The sequence below is a fragment of the Pogona vitticeps genome, chromosome 1 (assembly GCF_051106095.1).
Source record: "Pogona vitticeps strain Pit_001003342236 chromosome 1, PviZW2.1, whole genome shotgun sequence".
NCBI classification, from domain to species: Eukaryota; Metazoa; Chordata; class Lepidosauria; order Squamata; family Agamidae; genus Pogona; species Pogona vitticeps.
In genome coordinates, this window is record NC_135783.1 from 46,978,346 (window position 1) to 46,998,726 (window position 20,381).

The 20,381-nt window shown below is 41.1% G+C and overlaps 2 protein-coding genes across 6 annotated transcripts in view; one reads left to right on the forward strand and one right to left on the reverse strand.

The window, feature by feature from the left end:
* Window positions 1-17,814, forward strand: part of DRC5 (dynein regulatory complex subunit 5) — a 53,466-nt gene extending 35,652 nt beyond the window's left edge. The window contains exon 5 of the mRNA XM_078383045.1: window positions 14,406-17,814. Within this exon, the coding sequence (XP_078239171.1) occupies window positions 14,406-14,543 (138 nt within the window). The 3' untranslated portion in view covers window positions 14,544-17,814. The remainder of the gene's footprint in view (window positions 1-14,405) is intronic.
* Window positions 1-20,381, reverse strand: part of TMEM151B (transmembrane protein 151B) — a 32,811-nt gene that overhangs the window by 7,553 nt on the left and 4,877 nt on the right. For 2 of the 5 annotated variants that reach the window (XR_013540417.1, XR_013540415.1), the window contains exon 2: window positions 8,393-10,655. Coding sequence is in view for 1 of the 5 variants with exons in the window: in XM_078383043.1 (XP_078239169.1) it covers window positions 9,219-10,655 (1,437 nt within the window). In the remaining 4 variants the exon portion in view is untranslated. Of the gene's footprint in view, window positions 1-72; window positions 473-3,605; window positions 3,739-4,098; window positions 10,656-20,381 lie in introns of those variants that run through there. The other 3 variants (XR_013540416.1, XR_013540418.1, XM_078383043.1) reach the window with 3 other exon arrangements.

Sequence of the window (20,381 nt, forward strand, 5' to 3'; positions counted from 1 at the left end):
CTTGGATCCCGTTTTGGAAGAAGGAAGACAGAAGAGATTAGTAAATTAGATTATTGTACCCCAATGTCTATAGCTTGAAGACCAATTATGTAATTAAATGCAGCTAATAGTGTGATCTGCTGCACACTTATTTGGGGTTAATCACCACTAAACAGAGGTGGTTTTATTTCTGAATCAGCATACATAGGATTACACTGTGCAAGAGTAGAAACAGCCAATCAGGTAAATGCAATAACAATTAAAAGCCTACCATATGACACCTCTAAATTGCCTGAAGCAACATATGGTGGTCTCTGACTAAATCCAACACTAGATCACCAGCACCAAAATTAACTAAATTTGCTAGCCACACTACTTACGTTCCATTGAGTTCAACAATTTTACTTCAGGTTGAATTAATGTTGCATTTAGTCTTCAGATAAGAAAGGAAGCCCAGCTGTAATACAATTATTCATGGCAATCTCTTGGAAACCTTATGATGAGGACAACATATACGGGTCAGAAGATTTAGGGCACTTTATTTTCACACACTTAGTTAGCAGCCATTAGTTTTTAAGCAACTGCTGCAGAATTGCTGATGACTTGCTTCTACAAAACTATGGCAAGTCCCCATGTTAAATATTCATAAAAACATTTGTTACCAATATTGAAAAGTATCAGTATAGCATTAAAAATAATTAAGATATTAAAATGTTTTTATAAAACAATGACCTTGAAAAGTTTAAATAGAATAAGGAGAGGATCCAGCAAATGGTCAAATTATATGCACATGTCATTTAGTTTCTTCTAAAAATGCCTATTCTTGATGATAATGCCTAATCCTGCATATCTGTGGCTATACTATAAACGCTGCCCAGTCTTGTTTATTATTTATTATTTTTGAAACATCTGTTTATTGCCCTTCTTCCCAGCAGGACTCCCACCAAAGTGGCATTCTTAAAACAAATTAAAATCATTTTTAAAAAGTATTAAGAAACACTATTTAAGCAGATCTAGCCATTCTCTTAAAAAACAGTTTTAAAAGTCCCTAGAGACTAAAGCCCTTCAGAATCATACAGTTTTAGCTGCTCAACAGTGATGGAGTCAGCTTTATTTCCCTCAGGGGGAGGAGTAGTTCCATAATTGAGCTGCTGTTACAGAGAAAGCCAAGTCTTGTGTATCTACCAACCAAGCTTCTTGGGGAGGTGAGACATCAAACAGAGATTCTGCTGAAAAGTTCAGGTGCTGGAACAGAAGAAGGTAGTCTCTCCAGTATCACAGTCTCAAACTATTTAGGGCTTTATTGAGCAAAACTAGCACCTTAAATTGAGCTTGTAAACATAAAATCTTGCGCAGCTAATATATGGTCTCAAAAATGTACATCAGACAATAAATAGTCTGGCTGACCCATTTTGCACTAGCTGTAGCTTTTCAGCCATTTGCAAAGGCAGCCCTATGTAGAATGTGTTACGGTGGTCTAATAAAGATAATAAAGTTAATTTAAACTAGCACATTAATTCCTAGTCTAAACTTAGTATCTAAGCTTTTCATAAGTCTGCCATGAAACAATATATGTATTAAACAGATGCAATATTGCTGTGAGTTATTAGGGGACGAGCAGTAGAAAAACTACATGTGTCTACTAATGGTAGGACCATAATTACTGTTTCACAAGCTGGGCTGGAATTTAAAAGATAATTATGAGCATTCTACCATTTTCTTAGTGTCTAGTAGTGAAAGCAAGCCATTCCAAGATGTGAAAAACATAAGGTTTTCTTGAAAGATACTTCTTTTTAAAGTTCAAATGGATGTAAAAAAATGTTATATGGGTGATTTCTGTTAAAATGAACTAGTACAACAGGAGTGAACACTAGAAAGTAGGCCACTCTTTGTGCAGAGAGAGGCCTGAGACTTTGTGCCCCAATTTGCATGGAAAAAGAGAAAATGACATCAAAGAAGGGGAAGGGTTTGGATGATGTCAGGGAAGATGGCATGGCCCCATAACACTATCTGGTCTGCTGGCTTGGAACTGGGGCAGTTCTGCCCCGGGACCGGTACACATTCTCACCCCTGCATGACATTAACAACATGGATATATTTATGTTTGAGAAATAAAGGTCAAAATCCTCATGTGTAGCTACACAAATAGCATACCTTCTGGTGGTAAATGGCAAACAGACGACTCGGTGTGTAATTGATTAGGACTATGGTGATTTCTGAAGGCAATTCACCTCCAAAAGGTTCACTGTGTGTGTCACACCAGCATAACTTGCAAGAGGATTGGGGCCAGAGAATGTTACGGGGCCAGTACTCACTGTACTGTCTCAACAGTGCAGCAGTTATAGTGTAGAATCATTAAGAATATACTGTCTTGAAAGGAAATTACTGCAATTCATCAAATTAATATTTCCCATTGCACATCTTACTTTGCTACTTTCTCCCCTCAGATTCACATGACAACTTGGGTGGGTTTTGTTTTGTTTTCTTTTTGTCTGCTGATTTTCTTTCAGGTGTGATCCTCAAAAAAATGCTGCAGTCTAAGATTCTGTACCCATCCCTTTTACTAGCATACCCCACCCTATTCCATTTCCCCTTTGCCCTTTCCAGCTTCCACTAACATATTCAGTGCACACTGAGCTTTTTTTGGGTGGGGGAGGGAATATCATCCTTTTTTCAAAATATATTCATTTGGATTGTTACAAATCTTGAAGTTTTCCCCAATCTTGCCAATACCTTGCTTATTCCATGAGGATGGTGTCATGTTGGCTACATACAAACTCGCACTAGAGACATATGCTTGCTGATAAATAGATAGGATCTTGTTGCCATCAGCATTCATATTGCCAATGTGTGGGTGGTACATTAAGAGCTAGCTTGGAGAAGGAAGGAAGGAAGAGAAAGTGAAAACAAGGCTGGAGAGATAATGAGGATTGTGCACAGCCAGAGCCAAGAGTCAAGCAGAGGGCAAGGTCAATTGCTCTCTTTGCTCAATGAAAGAGAAATAATGAGATTAGGATGCAGCTGAAAGAACTCAGGTTAGATATGAGGGAACAGACTGTCACTATAGGAGCAGATCAGGCCATGAAACCTGTTGCCAAGTGAATCATCATTTTGGGCATAAATGGACTGGAGAGCAGATAGTGCTCTGCAAGGTGGACTGAATATGAGGCCAGCAATTCCAGATGCTACACTGAATGTGTTTGTAAGAGCTGTACAGAATGTTTCATTATTGTCACAGTGGACACAACAGCTGATACTCTATGCAAGTTGTGACTCTAATATGAGATGTCACCTAACCCTAGTCTCAAAGCTCACAGCCATTTATTTAGCATGCTAATTTTACATATTCACAGGAGGCATATTTCCTGGCAAAACTGACATAAAATTTTGTTCATTATGCTCAGTTTTTTCCCTCCCCCCCCCCCCCCAGCACCCACTCCTCTCCTGATCTACACAACATACAGGCTGAAGAAAAGTTCTTGTGAGAAATTTAAAATGAAAATCCGGTACCTCAGGCAATCATTTCAAATAATATGCCAAACTGCACATTTTTCATGGAATACACAAGTTCATATGATACGAGTTCAGTCATGACTTAGATTTTATTTTTGAGTTTAGTAGCCTACCTTTCAAGGGACGTGGTGGCGCTGCGGGCGAAACCGCAGAAGCCTGTGCTGCAGGGTCAGAAGACCAAGCAGTCGTAAGATCGAATCCACGCAATGGAGTGAGCACCCGTCGCTTGTCCCAGCTCCCGCCAACCTAGCGGTTCGAAAGCATGCAAATGCAAGTAGATAAATAGGGACCACCTCGATGGGAAGGTAACAGAGTTCCGTGTCTAAGTCGCACTGGCCATGTGACCAAGGAAGATTGTCTTCGGACAAAACGCTGGCTCTATGGCTTGGAAACGGGGATGAGCATCGCCCCCTAGAGTCGAACATGACTGGACAAAAATTGTCAAGGGGAACCTTTACCTTTACCTTTAGCCTACCTTTCAGCCTCAGTATGTATTGCCAAATATTTAAGAAGCAAAACTACACTTGTTCTGACACTGACAGCATCATGCCGACATTTTAATGTTAATGTGTTTAACTTTAAAGTGTAATTTTTGTTTAAAATTAATTTTATTTTATTTTAATTTACCATTTTGTGAAAAGAAACCTGTGTTCTCTTCAACACCACATTCAAATTATCACCAAGGACACCATATACATGGAAATCTCCAGAAGAGAGTGCTAACATGGTAAAGGGCCGTGCATCTTAGTTAACCAGAAATATTGAAACAGAGTTGAATCAGTGCAAACCTATCCTGAAGCTGATGTAAGTTCAGATAATAATCCTGCCACATCACTATAGCTTGCCTCCAATGAAAGAAAATATAAAAGTGGAAATGGAAAAATATTTTTAAAAACATAATGACAGAGGAAATACTAGAGTTAGTGGGAGAGAGAAAAATATAGGAATAAAATGGTGTCAAATACTGTATCCCAGGGACGTGGTGGCGCTGTGGGTTAAACCGCAGAAGCCTCTGTGCTGCAAGGTCAGAAGACCAGCAGTCGTAAGATCGAATCCACGCAATGGAGTGAGCTCCCGTCACTTTGTCCCAGCTCCTCACCAACCTAGCAGTTCGAAAGCATGCAAATGCAAGTAGATAAATAGGTACCACCTCGATGGGAAGGTAAAATGGTGTTCCCTAGTCACGCTGGCCATGTGGCAATGGAAACTGTCTTCGGACAAGCGCTGGCTCTACGGCTTGAAAACGGGATGAGCACTGCCCTCAAGAGTTGGACACGACTGGACTAAAAATGTCAAGGGGAACCTTTCCCTTTACCTTTTAAATACTGTATAAGGAATTACATAGGAATATCTGAAGCAAAACTAGGAAAGCCGAAGAAATATGATGGTGGAAACAATGTCCAACAATGGCAAATACAGATAAGATCCATGACTTCTTTAATATGCATTAAAGAGATTGGAGGTTAACCAGCATATTTTAACAATGTCAATGGTCACTAGACACAGATAGTAATAATTTACTGAAACTTGATGTCAAAGGTAGAAGTGTAGAGTAGATGAAAGAGCTATGTGGAGAGAAATCTATGCCAGTCAACAGTGAATCAGAAATACAGAAATCTAAATGCAATGTGACAAACAAAAATGTGATAAAGTTGTTGGACATGATGAAGTTTTCACAAAAAGTCTTAAGGCTAACAGAAGAGGATGAGGATTTCGAATCTAAGTCCTAGATGTTGCTGTGAATCTTTTCAGTAAAATGGGAATCATTCTTGAAATATGGTTTAGCTCTTTATTACATTACCTCAAAATAAAGAAAATGTCAAAATATACACTGGCCCAAATCTTGTTGCTCAGCATAGTTAATCACACTAACTTAGATTTACTATGCTAAAGTAAAGGTTTGATCACATGGGGAAACAAGGCTCTCAATTATAAATTAGCAATACCTGCAGTTTCATTTTCAGAGCAGCATTGGACAAAGTACAGTCCTCCAAATGTTACTAAACTTCAACTTCAACTACCATCATCCTTCATCACTGGCTGTGCTGGCTATGGCTGGTGGGAGTACCGGTCCAACAGCATGTGGGGATCCATGTATCTCCACAGCTTGTCTCGTGAAAAGTTCCCACACAATGCCCAGCTTCACAGCAGGGCATACTTGATAAGACGTTATAGCAGAAATTTCCCCACAACAGGGACAAACATAATGTGGGCTGGTTTAAAGGAACATGAGAATTTATTCAACCCCTATTTATTTAACCTGCACTTTAAAGTCTATTTAAAAGCCAAAGGTTTTGAAGCAGTCTTGATCTTTTCTAATCAGATCAGTGCAAAATGTGCTGAAATTACAAATAAAACACTGTCTCTCAAGTTTTCCAGGCACTTGCATACCGAAAGGCATTTTTGCATCCCTAGACAAGAATTAATCTAGAAATCTTTTCATTTTTATTGTGACACCTACTTATCTTATTATTAATAAACTTATATTTTAGTCTGATTGAGTATGAAATACTGCATACTGAATTAGGAGTAGTAAACTGGGAACTAACTGGTCAGCCTTGTGGTTTCGTCCTGTAGCAATCCATTTTCTTATTCTTCTCACATACTGTTAAAAGCTTGGAGTTTGGACAGTGTTTCCTAGGAAGAAAAGACCTGAGAACAATTTGCGTACTGCTCTGGGTATCTAGAAGCAGAAATCTTAAGCCTGCAGAAGGACAAATGGAAACAAGCTCATTCTGGTTTGAGAATCAGTTAAACTCATCTGGATTCAGGATACTGAAAGAGCATGCGACTTATTTTGTTTGGGCCTGATGCTGGAAGCAGAAATACCCATGAGCACAATTTGCTGGATCCAAGCTGTTAAGTTCCAGCTTGTGGGATCAGATGCAGTCAGCTTCATCCACAAGCCTCTGTTACAGTTTAGTGAAATATGACCATTAAAGCTAAATTTATAACTGGATTAGACTGCGGAATCATGATTAGGAGCTCCATCCTGAAATGGCATAAATCAAACATAACTGATCCAATAACAAGAATAACACCTTATTAAGATCTCAAATGAGTGCTGCGTGATCCCACTTTGTCCAAACCCAGACAAGACAGAGGTCTTGAGGGTGGGTGGCCCCTCCATCAGCGGCATAGGTGACTCCCTTTCCTTTGGAGGGACGACCCTTGCAACAGAGTGAGATCCGCAGCTTGGGGATACATCTGGACCCGGCGTTTACCATGGAAACCCAGGTGGCGTCCATGGTCTGCTCCGCCTATTATCACCTATGGCAGATTGCCCAGCTGCGGACGTATCTTGATGGGGGGGCCCCTCACTACTCTAGTCCATGCGTTCGTAATCTCGAGATTAGACCATTGTAATGCACTCTACGTGGGGCTGCCTTTGAGGTTGATGCAGAAACTTCAGATGGTCCAGAATGCAGCAGCCAGGCTTCTCAGTGGGGTGAGAAAATATCAGCATATCTCCCCCACTCTGGCTGCCTTGCACTGGTAGCCTATTCGTTTCCGCATCGACTTCAAAGTGTTAATGATTACATATAAAGCCCTAAACGGTTTGGAACCTCAATATTTGGCAGATCGCCTTCTCCTGCCCAGATCTACCCGAGTCACCCGACATAACCAGCGGGGATGGCTGAGGGGACTGATGCCGAGGGAGGCCCGGAAGGAGAAAACTAGAAACCGGGGCCTTCTCGGCGGTCGCCTGTCGGCTGTGGAACACCCTCCCTACTGAAATCTGGCTGGCACTCTCGCTGCGTGCTTTCAAAAGCCAATTAAAAACGTGGTTATTTAAACAGGCCTTCCCCCCAGTCAATTAAGTGTGTGTTTTTTTCTTTTTCTTCTTTCTGAGTTTTGCCATCTTGGAAACATGCTGGTTAGAATTAACTGTAATAATTGTATTATATATGTTTATTTTAATGTGTTTTAACCTATGTAAGCCGCCCCGAGTAGACGTAGTCTAGAGGGGCGGGGTAAAAATCAAATCAAATCAAATCAAATAAATAAATAAATAAATAAATAAATAAGCAAATAAGTAAATAAATAAAAAAATTATGCTTTATCTGTTGTCAGCAGCTTAGATAATTCCAGGGGAAAGTCCTGACCTCAAGAATTAATCAGTGGTTCATTTTACTGTTCATAAATCAGTCTGCCCACAAACCAAGACAGATCTATTTCTAATGGGCAAAGCAGCCTCTATGGAATGTCGTACTATGAATGCTTTAATATTTTCCTTATAGTACTAGCCTTCCCTGACCTGATGCTCTCCAGGAGTTCTGGACAGCAAACTTCTTCATCCCTGACCACTAGTCTTGCTGGCAGGGATTGATGGAAGTTGTAGTCAAATACAACAAATTATTCACCAAGGTGCTCTTGCATCATTGACATGCACTGCAAGGAAGGAGGCACCTCAAGCTGCTCAGAAACAGAGGGTGCACCCTTTTCAAAGGAAAAGAAAGTTCCTTAGATCCTCCTACCAAACGGACATATTTTTGTTTTCTATAGCTGTTGTCTTCTTCTACTAATAAACCCCCCAGAAAGGTTCAAAAATCTCCTTTTCTCTTTCTTCCACAGGAAAACACATTATCCTAACCCAACCCAACTTAAATTTTATACGTAAAATAACTGCTTCCTTCATATTCTAGAGGACATCAGCAATCAGATAGCCTGTCTCTGGATAAAATTCATGACGACCACCACCACCAATTACTACAGCTGTGCATCAGCCTATACCTGTATTATTAATAGATAAACTGCAGCTGACCCTCTCAGAACTTCCCTTGATACTAGACTTCTTGCCTGGATGAGTTCATTATGATGAAGTGTCACTTATTTCAGAGCTCCCTGCTTCCCAACTCAACCCTCCCCCCCCTTCTCACACACAGATTCTGTGGCTTACTTTGTGTACTGGGCCTTTTCCGGGATTTGAATTCAAGACTGCATCAGATCAAAATCTGGGATTTCCTTTGTACCTTCCTTGCTTAGTCTTCCTTTCTGCTGCCACAAAAAAAAGTATGTTGAATGCTTAAAGCTTTGAGGTGATGATTCTCAAATGTGAAATATCAAGGCTTTCCAGGGAAACATCCTAAAATCTTATGTCCTCAGCAGCTGAGAACAATGTAACAGTCAGAGCATTGTTTGGGGGAAAGAAAAAAGAATGCAGGAAGGCCTGACTTGTAGCTGTTTTGTCAACTACTTTTTCAGCGTCTTGTGCCTAGGAAATCAGAGCAGTTAATTGCCTCGCTTGAGAAGGAAACATGCCACATTGCCATGGATTCGTCCACTGAATTATGACCCTAAGAAGTTGTGATAACAGTCCCCACCATACAATATGGGAAAGAGACAGTTCCTGCTAGATAGCATGAGAGTACAGTAGCTTGAGTAACTGGGAGGCAGAGCCAGAAAAAAAGCAGCTATGGTACTTGGGCTGCCTTTGCACTGTTGGTTTTCTCTTGGTTTTTTGTTTTTGTTTTTGCATGTGGTTGTCAATCTGCAATTCTGTACCATGGTTTTAATGGTGGCGCTAGATTGCTCACCACTTAGCAAAGCCATTAACAGATCTCTAGAGACAGGATGGGACTCAGAACCTTTGTGGGACAGGGAAAGGGAGCAATCCTCTCTGATGCACATAACCAGTATGTTGGTGCCTCCATCTGTGTTCCATATCCTCTGATCCTCAACCACATCTGGGCATAGGGCACTTTCAGTATTTAGTTTCCGCACCCTCACAGCGAGGTCTCCACACAGGACCCATTCCGATGAAGATGTCGGTGATCATGATTGAGGCAGCCTTCGTTTCGATGCACAATGAGGATCGGAAAATAGAGAGCATCCTGGTATGGAGGGGGATCTTCCTCCTCCACTGTGACTTGGCTGGACAGCCGGGTTTGCTCAGTTGGGCAACTCTGTTCGTTGAGGCTCCCACTTCGGCTCTGCCAAAGGCAGCTGCGCCGTGAGCCATAAAGGCGGCCCAATGAGAAGCGGCTGCTGCTAAAGGGGATTCTGGGGCTGCCATTGCAAATACTGAGAGCACTGCGGGAGAAGATGGAAGAGCTGCTTATAGTCCTGTGGCACTGTTCACAGTTTTGTCTGTAGCTCCCATAGCGGCAGGAGGAGTAGGTAGTACAGCCAGACAGCCCCACTAAATCCATGAGAACAGCTTCTGAATAGCTTGGTACCAGTTGCTGGTTAGACCGGATGTGCCACTCTAGCTCAGTACTATCCACTGTGTTGACCCGTGGCATCCTCCGGCAGAAAGGGCGTTCTTCAGCAGGCGTTACCGCCACATAATCAAATCCAAAGAGTTTCTCTACATGGTAGTGAACATAAGAAGTGCGGTACTCATTCAAGACTCTCAAGGGCCAGGACAAAGTTAAGAGAGCAGCCACCCAGAAAACATAGTGGGAGACATACCAAGGTAGGTTGTCTGGGTCTGAGAAGGCCACCATATATTCTTTGAAGTCCACATTCTTGAGATGCATGCCTTCCCTTGCCTCCATATAGTCATCCAGTCCCTCATTCTCTGTGAAGAAGCGGGCCCTCTGGGTCAGATAGGAGTTCTCGGACTCTACATTAGCAAAGCTGAAGCACTTGGTGAAGCGAAGTCGAGTAGATGGGAAATTCTCCAGGTCTATCAGGTCTTTTGAAATGTCTTTCACTCCACAGTTCGAGTAGTCAAATTCTGCTTCTGCCACATGAGTGTTGACCCTCTCATGGTACACTTGGGTGGTGGTATAAGCATCCCCATTGCGGTAGCGGGTAACCTGGCGAGTCCTCCTGACATAATGGTAGCTGATGGCTTTCCACCAGATGCACGGTGTGGCCTGCTGCATCCTTTGGACACGCTCATGCACACTTTCTACATCCACCTTGTACTGCAGTTCATTGCGGGTGTAACAGTGCCAGCACTCCACAAGATAGACAACGTAGAGCATCACCAGGAAGGCCAAGGGAATGTAGACGTAGCCATTAGAGCACGGACTGTCGTGGTACATCATGGACTTTCCCTTGTATGCACTGTCAAATGTCAGCCGGGTCACCTTAGTCACATGGCACCACGTCATGGCTCCCATACAGCCGTACATGAGGAGGGATAGAACCAGGCACTTCCAGTGTGACTCCCTACAGAGAGACTTGCTCAGGGATTGCTTCACTGGCCGCTGCTGCTCCAGATGGCACGGGGAAAATGAGGAGATAGGAGAGAAAAGAAAGAGAAATTACGATATGGTAAAGGAAAAGGGGAAAGCCACAGAGCTGCACTACCTCCTTAATTAACATAATTGGTAGAGAATGAGTCCCAGCCGAACATCCCCAGAGGCACTAAATCTTACTGAGTGGCTACCCAAGATAAATCCTTTCACCTGGCAGGCAAAAGAAGCTGGAAGTCTGCTTTATGTGTGAAATATGTGATTGTTTCCCAAGATCCATAATGTATACCCCCAAGTTACTGAAATGGGAAATCTGTGCCACTCATGAACAGGGGGTTGGACCTGATGGCCTTGTAGGCCCCTTCCAACTTCACTTTTCTATGATTCTATGTCCATCCTCATGCCCCTCCTGAATGCTCATGAAATGTGGCCTGACGGCATGTTTGTCTGGTCTGCAAGTTATGAGCATATGGCCATATTCTATCACTCTGAATGAAACAGTTGGGTGGCTGTTCCATCAATTATTTCATGTTACATAGTAGGATAAGAAATGACTCTATTCTCTCTTACCCATCTACCCACCCACTCGTGAATATATTTCCACTATGCCTAAGATTCATGTTTGCAATCTACTGGTCAAAACTATGTTGCTTAGTATAGTAAATTGTACCAGAGTAGCCCTGAATCAATGGGAATTTAGTAAGTCAACTCTGCCATAAGTTCCATTGATTTAAATGGGCCTACCCCAACTGCAATGTACTTTGCTAAAATAAGTCACAGTTAGGACCATTTGACTTAATAGAGTATTTGATTTCTCAAATCCTCACTGATTCAACGGGTCTACTTTAGTGCAGTATATTATGCTAAGCAACAGAGTTTTGGCCACTGACATTCCTTATTACTGCAGGCCAACTGGCTCCTTCGCTTTTCCAGTGACTTTCTACCCTAAGTTTGGAACGTTTTCCTCAAGCATCCAGATCAATAATTAAAATCTAGTATGCTCACCTATCAAGCCTAGTTATGTTCCCCTGCCCTTCCATGAGAGGAAGGCAAATAGAAGAGAACTAAACATCCATATTTTTGTAGCACCCACATTCCACGATGCAAACAGTGCCAACAGAAAAAGGGTACATGACCACCCTGGAGCAGTTGAGCTTTCTGAGTTCATACAAACCTCCTAATTCTTTCTGAAATTGCTTCTCCATGCACACTTGTTTAAGTCATGCAAAACACTACAGGCACTGGGAGCAAGGTATTTTGGACTACACTCCTGCCACCATTCCTTAACCATTGGTGGCTGAGTTTGGAAGAGCTGTAGTTCAAATCACATGGAGACAATTAGGTTACAAGACAGCAAATCGCAATCCCCCTTTCATTCTCTTTTGCTTGCATTCCTGTTCTCAATTTATACATAGAAGGTGGGCATCCCTTTGTCCCACTTGTTCAGGGCCCCTGAGGAGTAAAGGGGGAAGTTCCTTGTTGATGAACGTAGGGGGCAAATAGACATGAACAGAAAGAGACAAGTAATCTGCAAATCCTATGGCTCTGCAGCTAGAAGCAGGGAATGGGGCTTAATTTGTACTACTTCTGGAAAATATAAGAAGGCTGACAATACTTCTGTCGTGGTCCAGTACAACTCTCAGACATTTCTACTATTGCGGATAACCACTGTTGCAAACTCAATAAACAACCTGGAGCTCTTGAAACCTTAGATATGTTCCCATACTAAAATGCATCCTTTAAAAAAAAAGTTCTCATACTATAAATAACGGCTTTTGGCAGAGGTGAAATTTCTGCAATTGCACATTGAAGATTCAAGATGTGGTAGAAAAATAAAATGGCAGTGATGTGGTTCAATTTTTTAAAAACCCAATCTGATTTGTCTTAGCCCTAACCATGTGCTGTTGACAGAACTGCGGGTGACTAAAATGGAAATGCATTACAAACCACAGCTTCTCTCCTGCTTGGATACTGCTAGTTCTATTTTTGTATATCTCACATTTTCTGAGAGTGATTCTACAGACTAGCCGGCTTTGCTTTCTGAATCTTCCATATTAACAGACTGCAAGAAAACAGCCTCCCCACTGTGTAGCTGTTATCCTCAGGGTTATTAGCATGATTTATCTGGAAGAATCTGTTTGCATTCAAATTCTTGAGTATTTCCAAAACATAATTGATAGAATTGCTTTTACAGTCAGAATTGCCCATGGGGAGAACCACCAAAGAGCAAGCCACCAGCTCTTCTCAACTATATGGAAGTGTAACAAAAATCTGCGCACACACTGGGTTAATGACCAGTGGTCAAAGCTCAGAAAAGTTACGTGTCTGAATTACATCTCCCAGAACACCTTAGCCACCATGGACACTGGACATGTCAGCTAGATAAGGGCCACTCTTCCAAGCTCTGAACAGAATGCGCTGTACCATGTGACGGTACTTTTCTACCATGGGCTCACACTAAGGATTCAGAGGCAGCTTTAGTCTTTGAAGTTTGACTGGATAGGATATGTCTATTCTATTACTGTATTAAGATGTTGGTAAGCTAGGACAGGGTTGATTGGAGCAAAAAAAGATTTTAAATGCTTTTTGTTAGTCCATGTCAAAGTTTTGTCAGGAAAACTGCTTTAGATATGCAGGCTCCAGAAAATCAACTGTCCAAAAAATATAATTAAAGAAGCAAGGAAATGAACCAATATTATACAGAGAAACATTGGTCAGTGGATGCTGAAGGAAAGAAAAGGGCAAACTTGAAAATTTAGAATTAGGCAAGCACTGTCGAGGTTCATATAATTGTGCATGATGGGTCTAAGCTATCTCAAAGGTGATTTCGGTCCAAGCTATCTCCCTTTATGAGCCTGCCCAAGATTTAAGATCACCAAGAGAGGCTTTTCCCCTCAGTGCCACCACCATCAGAAGTGTGTTTGGTGCAGACATGGGAGAGGGCCTTCTCTGTCACTGGTCCCAAATTCTAGAACTCTCTCCCATGATAGACCAGGCAGTCCCTGTCTTTGCTGTTCTTTCACAAGCGGGCAAAGACCTTTCTCTTCAAAGAGGCTGTTTTTTTAAGTGACTGGCTATTTAAGAGGTTTTTTTTTTAAAATACGACTCTTATAAGGTATTTCTGTTTGTTTTTAATGTGTTTTGGTACTGTTTTTATCTACTAGCTTTAATATTATATTTGTTTAATTCTTTCAATCATTCACTATTTTTATCTTTTAATACTTTTTCTTTTTAATACTGTAAGCCACCTTGGCTTCTTTTTAGGAGAAATCAGGGATATAAATATTTTAAAAAATAAAATAAAATAAAATACAGTAAAATAAAATGGTGTTAATTTTTTCCTGAATATAATAGATTCCACGGTCAGCAGGTTAAGTGAATGATGACTCAGAATGGACAAAAAGAAGTGATATACAATACAAAACATTATATATTGAATTCTATACAGCAAAATGCAGTGATAGCTATAAATCAGGAAGGATCTGAGAGTAATTCATGAAGGATAAGGATGTTCATGGCTATTAGTCATGACGCCTATGCACAGTGATCCAGAAAAACAGGCAGCATACCTATACTGGTTGTTGGAGACCAAGAATAAAACATGCTCTCATGTCCTACTTGCTGGTTTCTGAATGGCATAGGTTTGGCCACTATGGATACACAGAGCTGTACTAGACAGTTGTTCCGTTTGATCATCATTTTTACATTCTTATGGCTTACAGATGAAGGACTGCAGGCTAAAGCTTGTTTTTCTCTCCATTCCAGACAGAGCTATGCTACATTTACCAGGGGACTTGTGAATGCAGAAGACAAACAACCTGGATTCAGAAACTGGGCATAAGACCAGAAACTGCTGGGGGGAATGCCCTGTCTTACTACCAAATACAACACACCTATTACTGATTATGTCATTAGTACTTTTTAAATGTATGCTTTTAAAATACATGTGTAAACAGGTAAGTCCAGGTGTTGGCAACCTCAGATCCTGGCACTGAATCTGGCCCTTTTGGGCTGAACCGAATCCTCTGTGTCACATACCTTTCCCTATGATTCCCTCAGCTTTTGTATAGAATTTTTTCCCTATCTCCACAGCTGGAATGCCTCTCTTAAGTCTTAGTTGTGGCCATTAAAAGCTTTTAGCTAAAACGTGACTCTGGTTCCATCCACCATTGGTATATGGTCCCCAAGAACATCTGTGAAAATGAGATTTGAAAAAGGCTCACCTGTCCCACGAGGAACACGGCTAGACAAATTCTCATATAAATAGATATCAATGTAGCCACTGCCACTGAGTACAGCAAAGTCTGCAGTTTGTCCTCTAAAAAACACTGCTGCCAGATGTGACCCAGATGCAAGACTCCTACTTCAGGGGGAAACAGGAAGAGGGAAGGAATGCAGGACTGAGAGAACATAAACACCTTTCAGCTTCCTTCTGACTGCTAATTTGTAGTGTTCTTGGTTTTTTAAATGTAGAAGGTAGGCAGTGCATTTTAACAAGCCAGATTGCCAGGTGTCAGGGTCATCATTAATCTTCAGTATCACTGCAAAATAAGATCAGCCTCTTGAGCTGTGTTAATTATATCTCCAGGCAACATCCTACTGCTAGAAAAGCAAGTGGCTGGCCCGGTGGCTGAGGAAGACTTCCTTGCACACCAGCAAGTGCACTGAAAGAGAGAAAAAAGCAGATGGGGAAGCAAGAGAGCACTTTGCACAAGTGAGTGCTGTTGACTGACCCAGGCCACTTTCAATACTAGATGTAAGCTATTTGAAAGAGTAAACACAACAAGGCTTAATTCTTCTCCACCCTGGACTCATTCTGTCATTATCATCATGGCAAGCAACCGCCTGAGTGCTGCTATCTTTCTCCAGCTTTCCAACTCCCATGCTTCCGAGAACGGTGCCTGCTCTCCGATTTAAGACCCTCAGCTGAATTCTTAGAGAAACACAACAAGGGCAGCACAGCTGCCTGTACGTTATGGAAGGGAAAGGCAACTCTGACATGTTGAGTGACAATTTTCTGCTATCCTGTGTGCCTTCTAGGGGTACCCAGATTGTAAAGATTTTTTTTTAAATTACTATTTTAAAAAGAGCAAGAAATGAAGTGGGAGATGGATAGACCTTCCTTTTCAGCTTTTAGAAGTGGCTTTCTTGGAGCCACAGGATCAAAGCCACCGGAACAAGTCACTGGCCATCTCTAGATGTAAAAGGTGAAATCTAATTAGAAATATTCTGTGCATGTAAGCAGACCAAAAAGCTATGGAGGAAAAAACATCTGGCAAATGACCTGTGTTTGTTGAACTCTTAGACACCAAAGAGGGCTTTGATCAAAATTCCTGAACTCAGGAGCCTACAGGTCTGTACCTCACACATAATATTCCTACTCATTCTGTGCCTCACACATTCCATTGTCCTAAATTTCTTTATTCAAATACTAGTTGTTGTTTCCTGTCTACAAGTGCAATTTTTATTAAAGCATTTTAAACTTTTTTCAACAATCTAATCTTTAAAAAATCAAAATTGTAATGATGTAATGACTGTATATTTTGCTATCACAACATTTCAATATTACATTTTAGTATATACAGTGGAAATAAGTATTTATTTTTAGAACTCACCAAACCCTGTCAAACTGTCCTCCATACTACACAGCCCTAAATTATGCATTATTTGCATAATTTATTCTTAGTACTTAAGGGTTTTTTGCTTTGTATATCCAGTGGCTGAAAGTGCCATTTGAAATGCCCTTTTTCTACAAAGAAACAATTACTCCTTATCTACTGAGAAACAGTCTTCAGACTCCTGTGAATAAACAGGAAAGAAAAGCTCATCTGTAAAAAGTGCTCTTTATTTATCCAGACCTTACCCAGCAAATCATGATGCACCACACTAGACTATATTGGAGGCAGTGGGAAATGGAAACACTAAATATCACCTCAGCCTTCACTTACTACAATAGGACTGCTGATCCGCAAAATCAGTACCTACGGTTTCACTTATCCACTGCCTAAAAAAGCTCCCTCCCCCATAAATGTGTGTTTGCAAGGTGTATTACTAGAACTGGTCCCTAGAGGAAACTACTAGAGACTATTCTCTATATACAGGGTTTCTATATTTGCACTTTCCAGCATCCACAGGAGGTGGAGCGGGGAGGGGAGGGGAGGGGATTTGAAATCAATCCCCGTGGATATCACAATCCTGCTGTAGTTTGTTGCCATATACAGTAGTACACAATGCTCAGCACCTTGTTCTAGCTTTCTGAAGATACCCCCGTTAGCAGCATACTTACAAAACAACCTACCAGGAGGTAATAAGCACAGCAAAGTGATGTTAAATTCTTTGACGCCTGCTTTTTTAAAAAAATCCCTTAATGAGTTATGAATTAGCAACCTCTTGCCATTATACAATGCATGCTATTACTGAAGAGCAATACCCTTCCTGTATGTTTGAAAACTGGATGTTTGTTATTCTACCACCAGCAAAATGTCATGCAGAAATATGACAACAGGCTTTCTCAATGGGAACACTTACCATCTGTAGATTTCTTTTCTTTGAGGCTAGAGTGGCAAAAACTATATATCTTCAAACATCTCCTGAAAATGTATTTGTTTCCAGAGCTATTCCCTTCCTGGTAATCAGTTTCATTTGTCTGTTATGCTGACTCTTAGATTGTTTTTAAGTGTTTCAGCTTGTTTTTACATTGTTTTACAATGTTATTTTTTTTTTTTACATTGTTTTATTTCTGATGTAAACTGCTTGGTATAAAGTAGCATACAAACGTCCTGGCAGATATCTTGACAAGACTAGAACCACTGAATGAATTTCAGAAATGAATTTAATATGGGCTTCTCTTTTCTTCATTAGCTAAAGTAGAAGGGGAGTGAAGCGCAGAACCAGTACTTATGTTTCTATGGAGGGTTGTCAGTCAGACAGAAATAAATTGTAAACAACACACTGTACTTCCATTTCCTGTCCTAATGTGTGACCATACAATGCCTTATATAGCACACTCTTACCTGAACAAATGCTCTGCCCAGCAGCAGCAGCATCTTTAACAAGTCCCTGGAAAAGCAATGCCTGCCATGATGATGTTGACAGTGCACAGTACCTGCCACAAGGGTTTAGAGACAGCAGTTTCCTTTCAGCTTCATCTTTTCATTTTCCAGTTTCCCCATGTGATTTTTCAGTTTCACCTCCCTATAGGTTTTGAACACGAGAGACTTCAAGCCCTTGTCACTATTTACAACAATTTAAACAGGTTTTCCTGTTATAGCCAAAATGAATGAGATCTCAGAACTGTCTTATACAGGGGCAATACTGGTGGCAGTGAATAAATAGTTCTGTTGGTTGTGAAGTTCTCTATTTTTAACATACAGACTACAATCTTGCACTATTACTCATGCATACGGCATTTAAATAAATGGGATTCATGTGCTACATACCATATGTGAAGTGAAATATTGCTTACTTATTTAATTGCAAAAGCAATGTGTTGCCTCTGTGCTTGTCAAGATTCAGTGTATCTCTTCCCAGCCAATGTTTGCATAAACCTGGACAGATTCTCCCATCCCTGAAGTCACTCTTAGGAACCATCTAATAGATCTGCCAGCCAGCACTTAAGCCATCTCTCTTGTTTTGCATTGCTGCTGGTTGCCTTTTCTTATGGAAGGCAACACTGATGCATATAAGAAGCTCTTGTCCCCTCCATGAAGTAATTCCCTTATTTTATATTTTTATGACCCAAATCTATATCCATCTTGCCAACTCATATAGCTTTTGTCCCACCAGGGTGAAAAATATGCTGACCTGTCTTACCACAGTCTGACTAAGAAAAGGGACTGGTACAAAACAACAAAAGGATTGGTGTGCACTATCCTTATTTAATAACCACAGGCTGCCTGTCCCCGGGGCCTGAAATCCAAGGCCTTTTCACCAGCTACTGCATTTAACTGAAAATAGAACTGAATAGTAAAACCATTCATACAGGAATCTGAGAGTTTTTTCTTTAAACAGTTACACTGACTTCCTCCTCTGCAAACCTGACAGTGGCATATACTGTGTTGTTCAAGTCAAAAGGAGGTCAAAATCTTTCCTTAGCCTACATTACAAAATGACCCCATAGTTTATAGGTTTAGAACTGTTACTGTCAAGGTCAAAAGTCTGACACTCTAACAATGATCCCACAGCACTATAAAACTTCATAACACTCTTTCCTAGTTTGAGTTTGTGGTGGTTGGTCACAAAATATCAAAGTTTGGCAAGTGCTCTGTTTTGCTTGTTTGGACCTATTTTTTTTTTTAGAAAGACTGCTTAAGTTAAGTTTATTTCATACACACTCTATACTTTAGAGTGTGCATGTGGCCCAGGTCGGCTTGTAATGCGGCCCAGTGCAATTTTTTATTTTTAAAGAAATTCCAAAGTTTCAAGTTACACTGCCGGCACTTGCGGCCAGGGCACATCACAATGGTGGGGGGGGGGAGAGGGAAGGAAGGAAGGAGCAGGAGGGGAGAGGGGGGCTGTGTGACTGTATTGCGCCGTCCCCATCAATAGATGGACCCCCTCCCGGCCCCATAAAGCCACCGGAGTCAAAGCTGGCAGCCTCTGCTGTCTGAGATTGCAGCTGCCGGTAAGCGCGCTTGGAGCGGGGCTGCGGAGTACGGCTAGGGTTGCCCCCCCCATGTGGCCCAAACCAAATTTATGTGCGGCCCAACCCAAATTTTCATCTTCTAATATGGCCCAGGGAAGGTGAAAGGTTGGACACCCCTGCTTTAAGCTATTGTTACATTGGCTGAAATCTTATTGCTTAGTCTAGTAAGTTGTCAGTAAGTCCCTTAAATCAACAGAATTTACAAGGGAATTGACTCACCAAATCTCCACTGATTCAGTGGCTCTGTTCTACTTGTGACTTACTACATTAAGAAACAGGATTTCAACCATTCTTTTAAAATGTATCAGTACTTTGCTATAATGTATGCTGCTTTGTGGAGGCTATTTTCTTGGGATATAAGTATTTCATATAATTTGTAAGTATAAATAATTTAACCGGGTGTGGCACAGTTGTATCTTTTCTGAACAGGCCAAATACTTACAAGCCTGTTCTTTACAAAATAATGCTCATTCCAAAGGCCTCAATGTAAGAATATGTGGTTATTAGCAGAGTGTAGCAGGCTAACAAGGTGAGCTTATGGTTATGAATTACAAGTAGCCATTCAGGATGTTTCATAGTGAGCAAAATTAAATACTTATGCTTCTCGTCTCATTAAATCCATTCAGGATAAAACAAGATAAATTCTTGACTTTGAGTACTGAAGCCCCTAGAACCGGCTTCTATATATGTACCTACATGTATAGGTTGTGCTGACCACAACCACAGAAGCATCTTAGAATCAATCCTATGCAAACAGAGAAGAAGAACAACAAAATTATTGCCTTGAAGAAGGTGGAATTAGGTGGAGAAAGTGACTAAGGACAACAATTTACAAGCAGTCACTTACAGAAAACTATGAGAGGCCAAGGTGATCAGTGCCACTTGGCTATCTATCACACCTCATTTGTTACTTTAAATACAACGTTGTTGTATCTATTATTCCAATAGGAATGCCTGCCTCTATGAAGGATCAAACTATTAAGAGTAGAATGGCTTAAGGGTGAGCAATAGCGTTCAGAGTCCTAGTGGTCACACCGTCTCCATTCCTATCTCCATTCAAAATGCCAAAACGAACTGCTGGATAGCTCAGTAGTTTA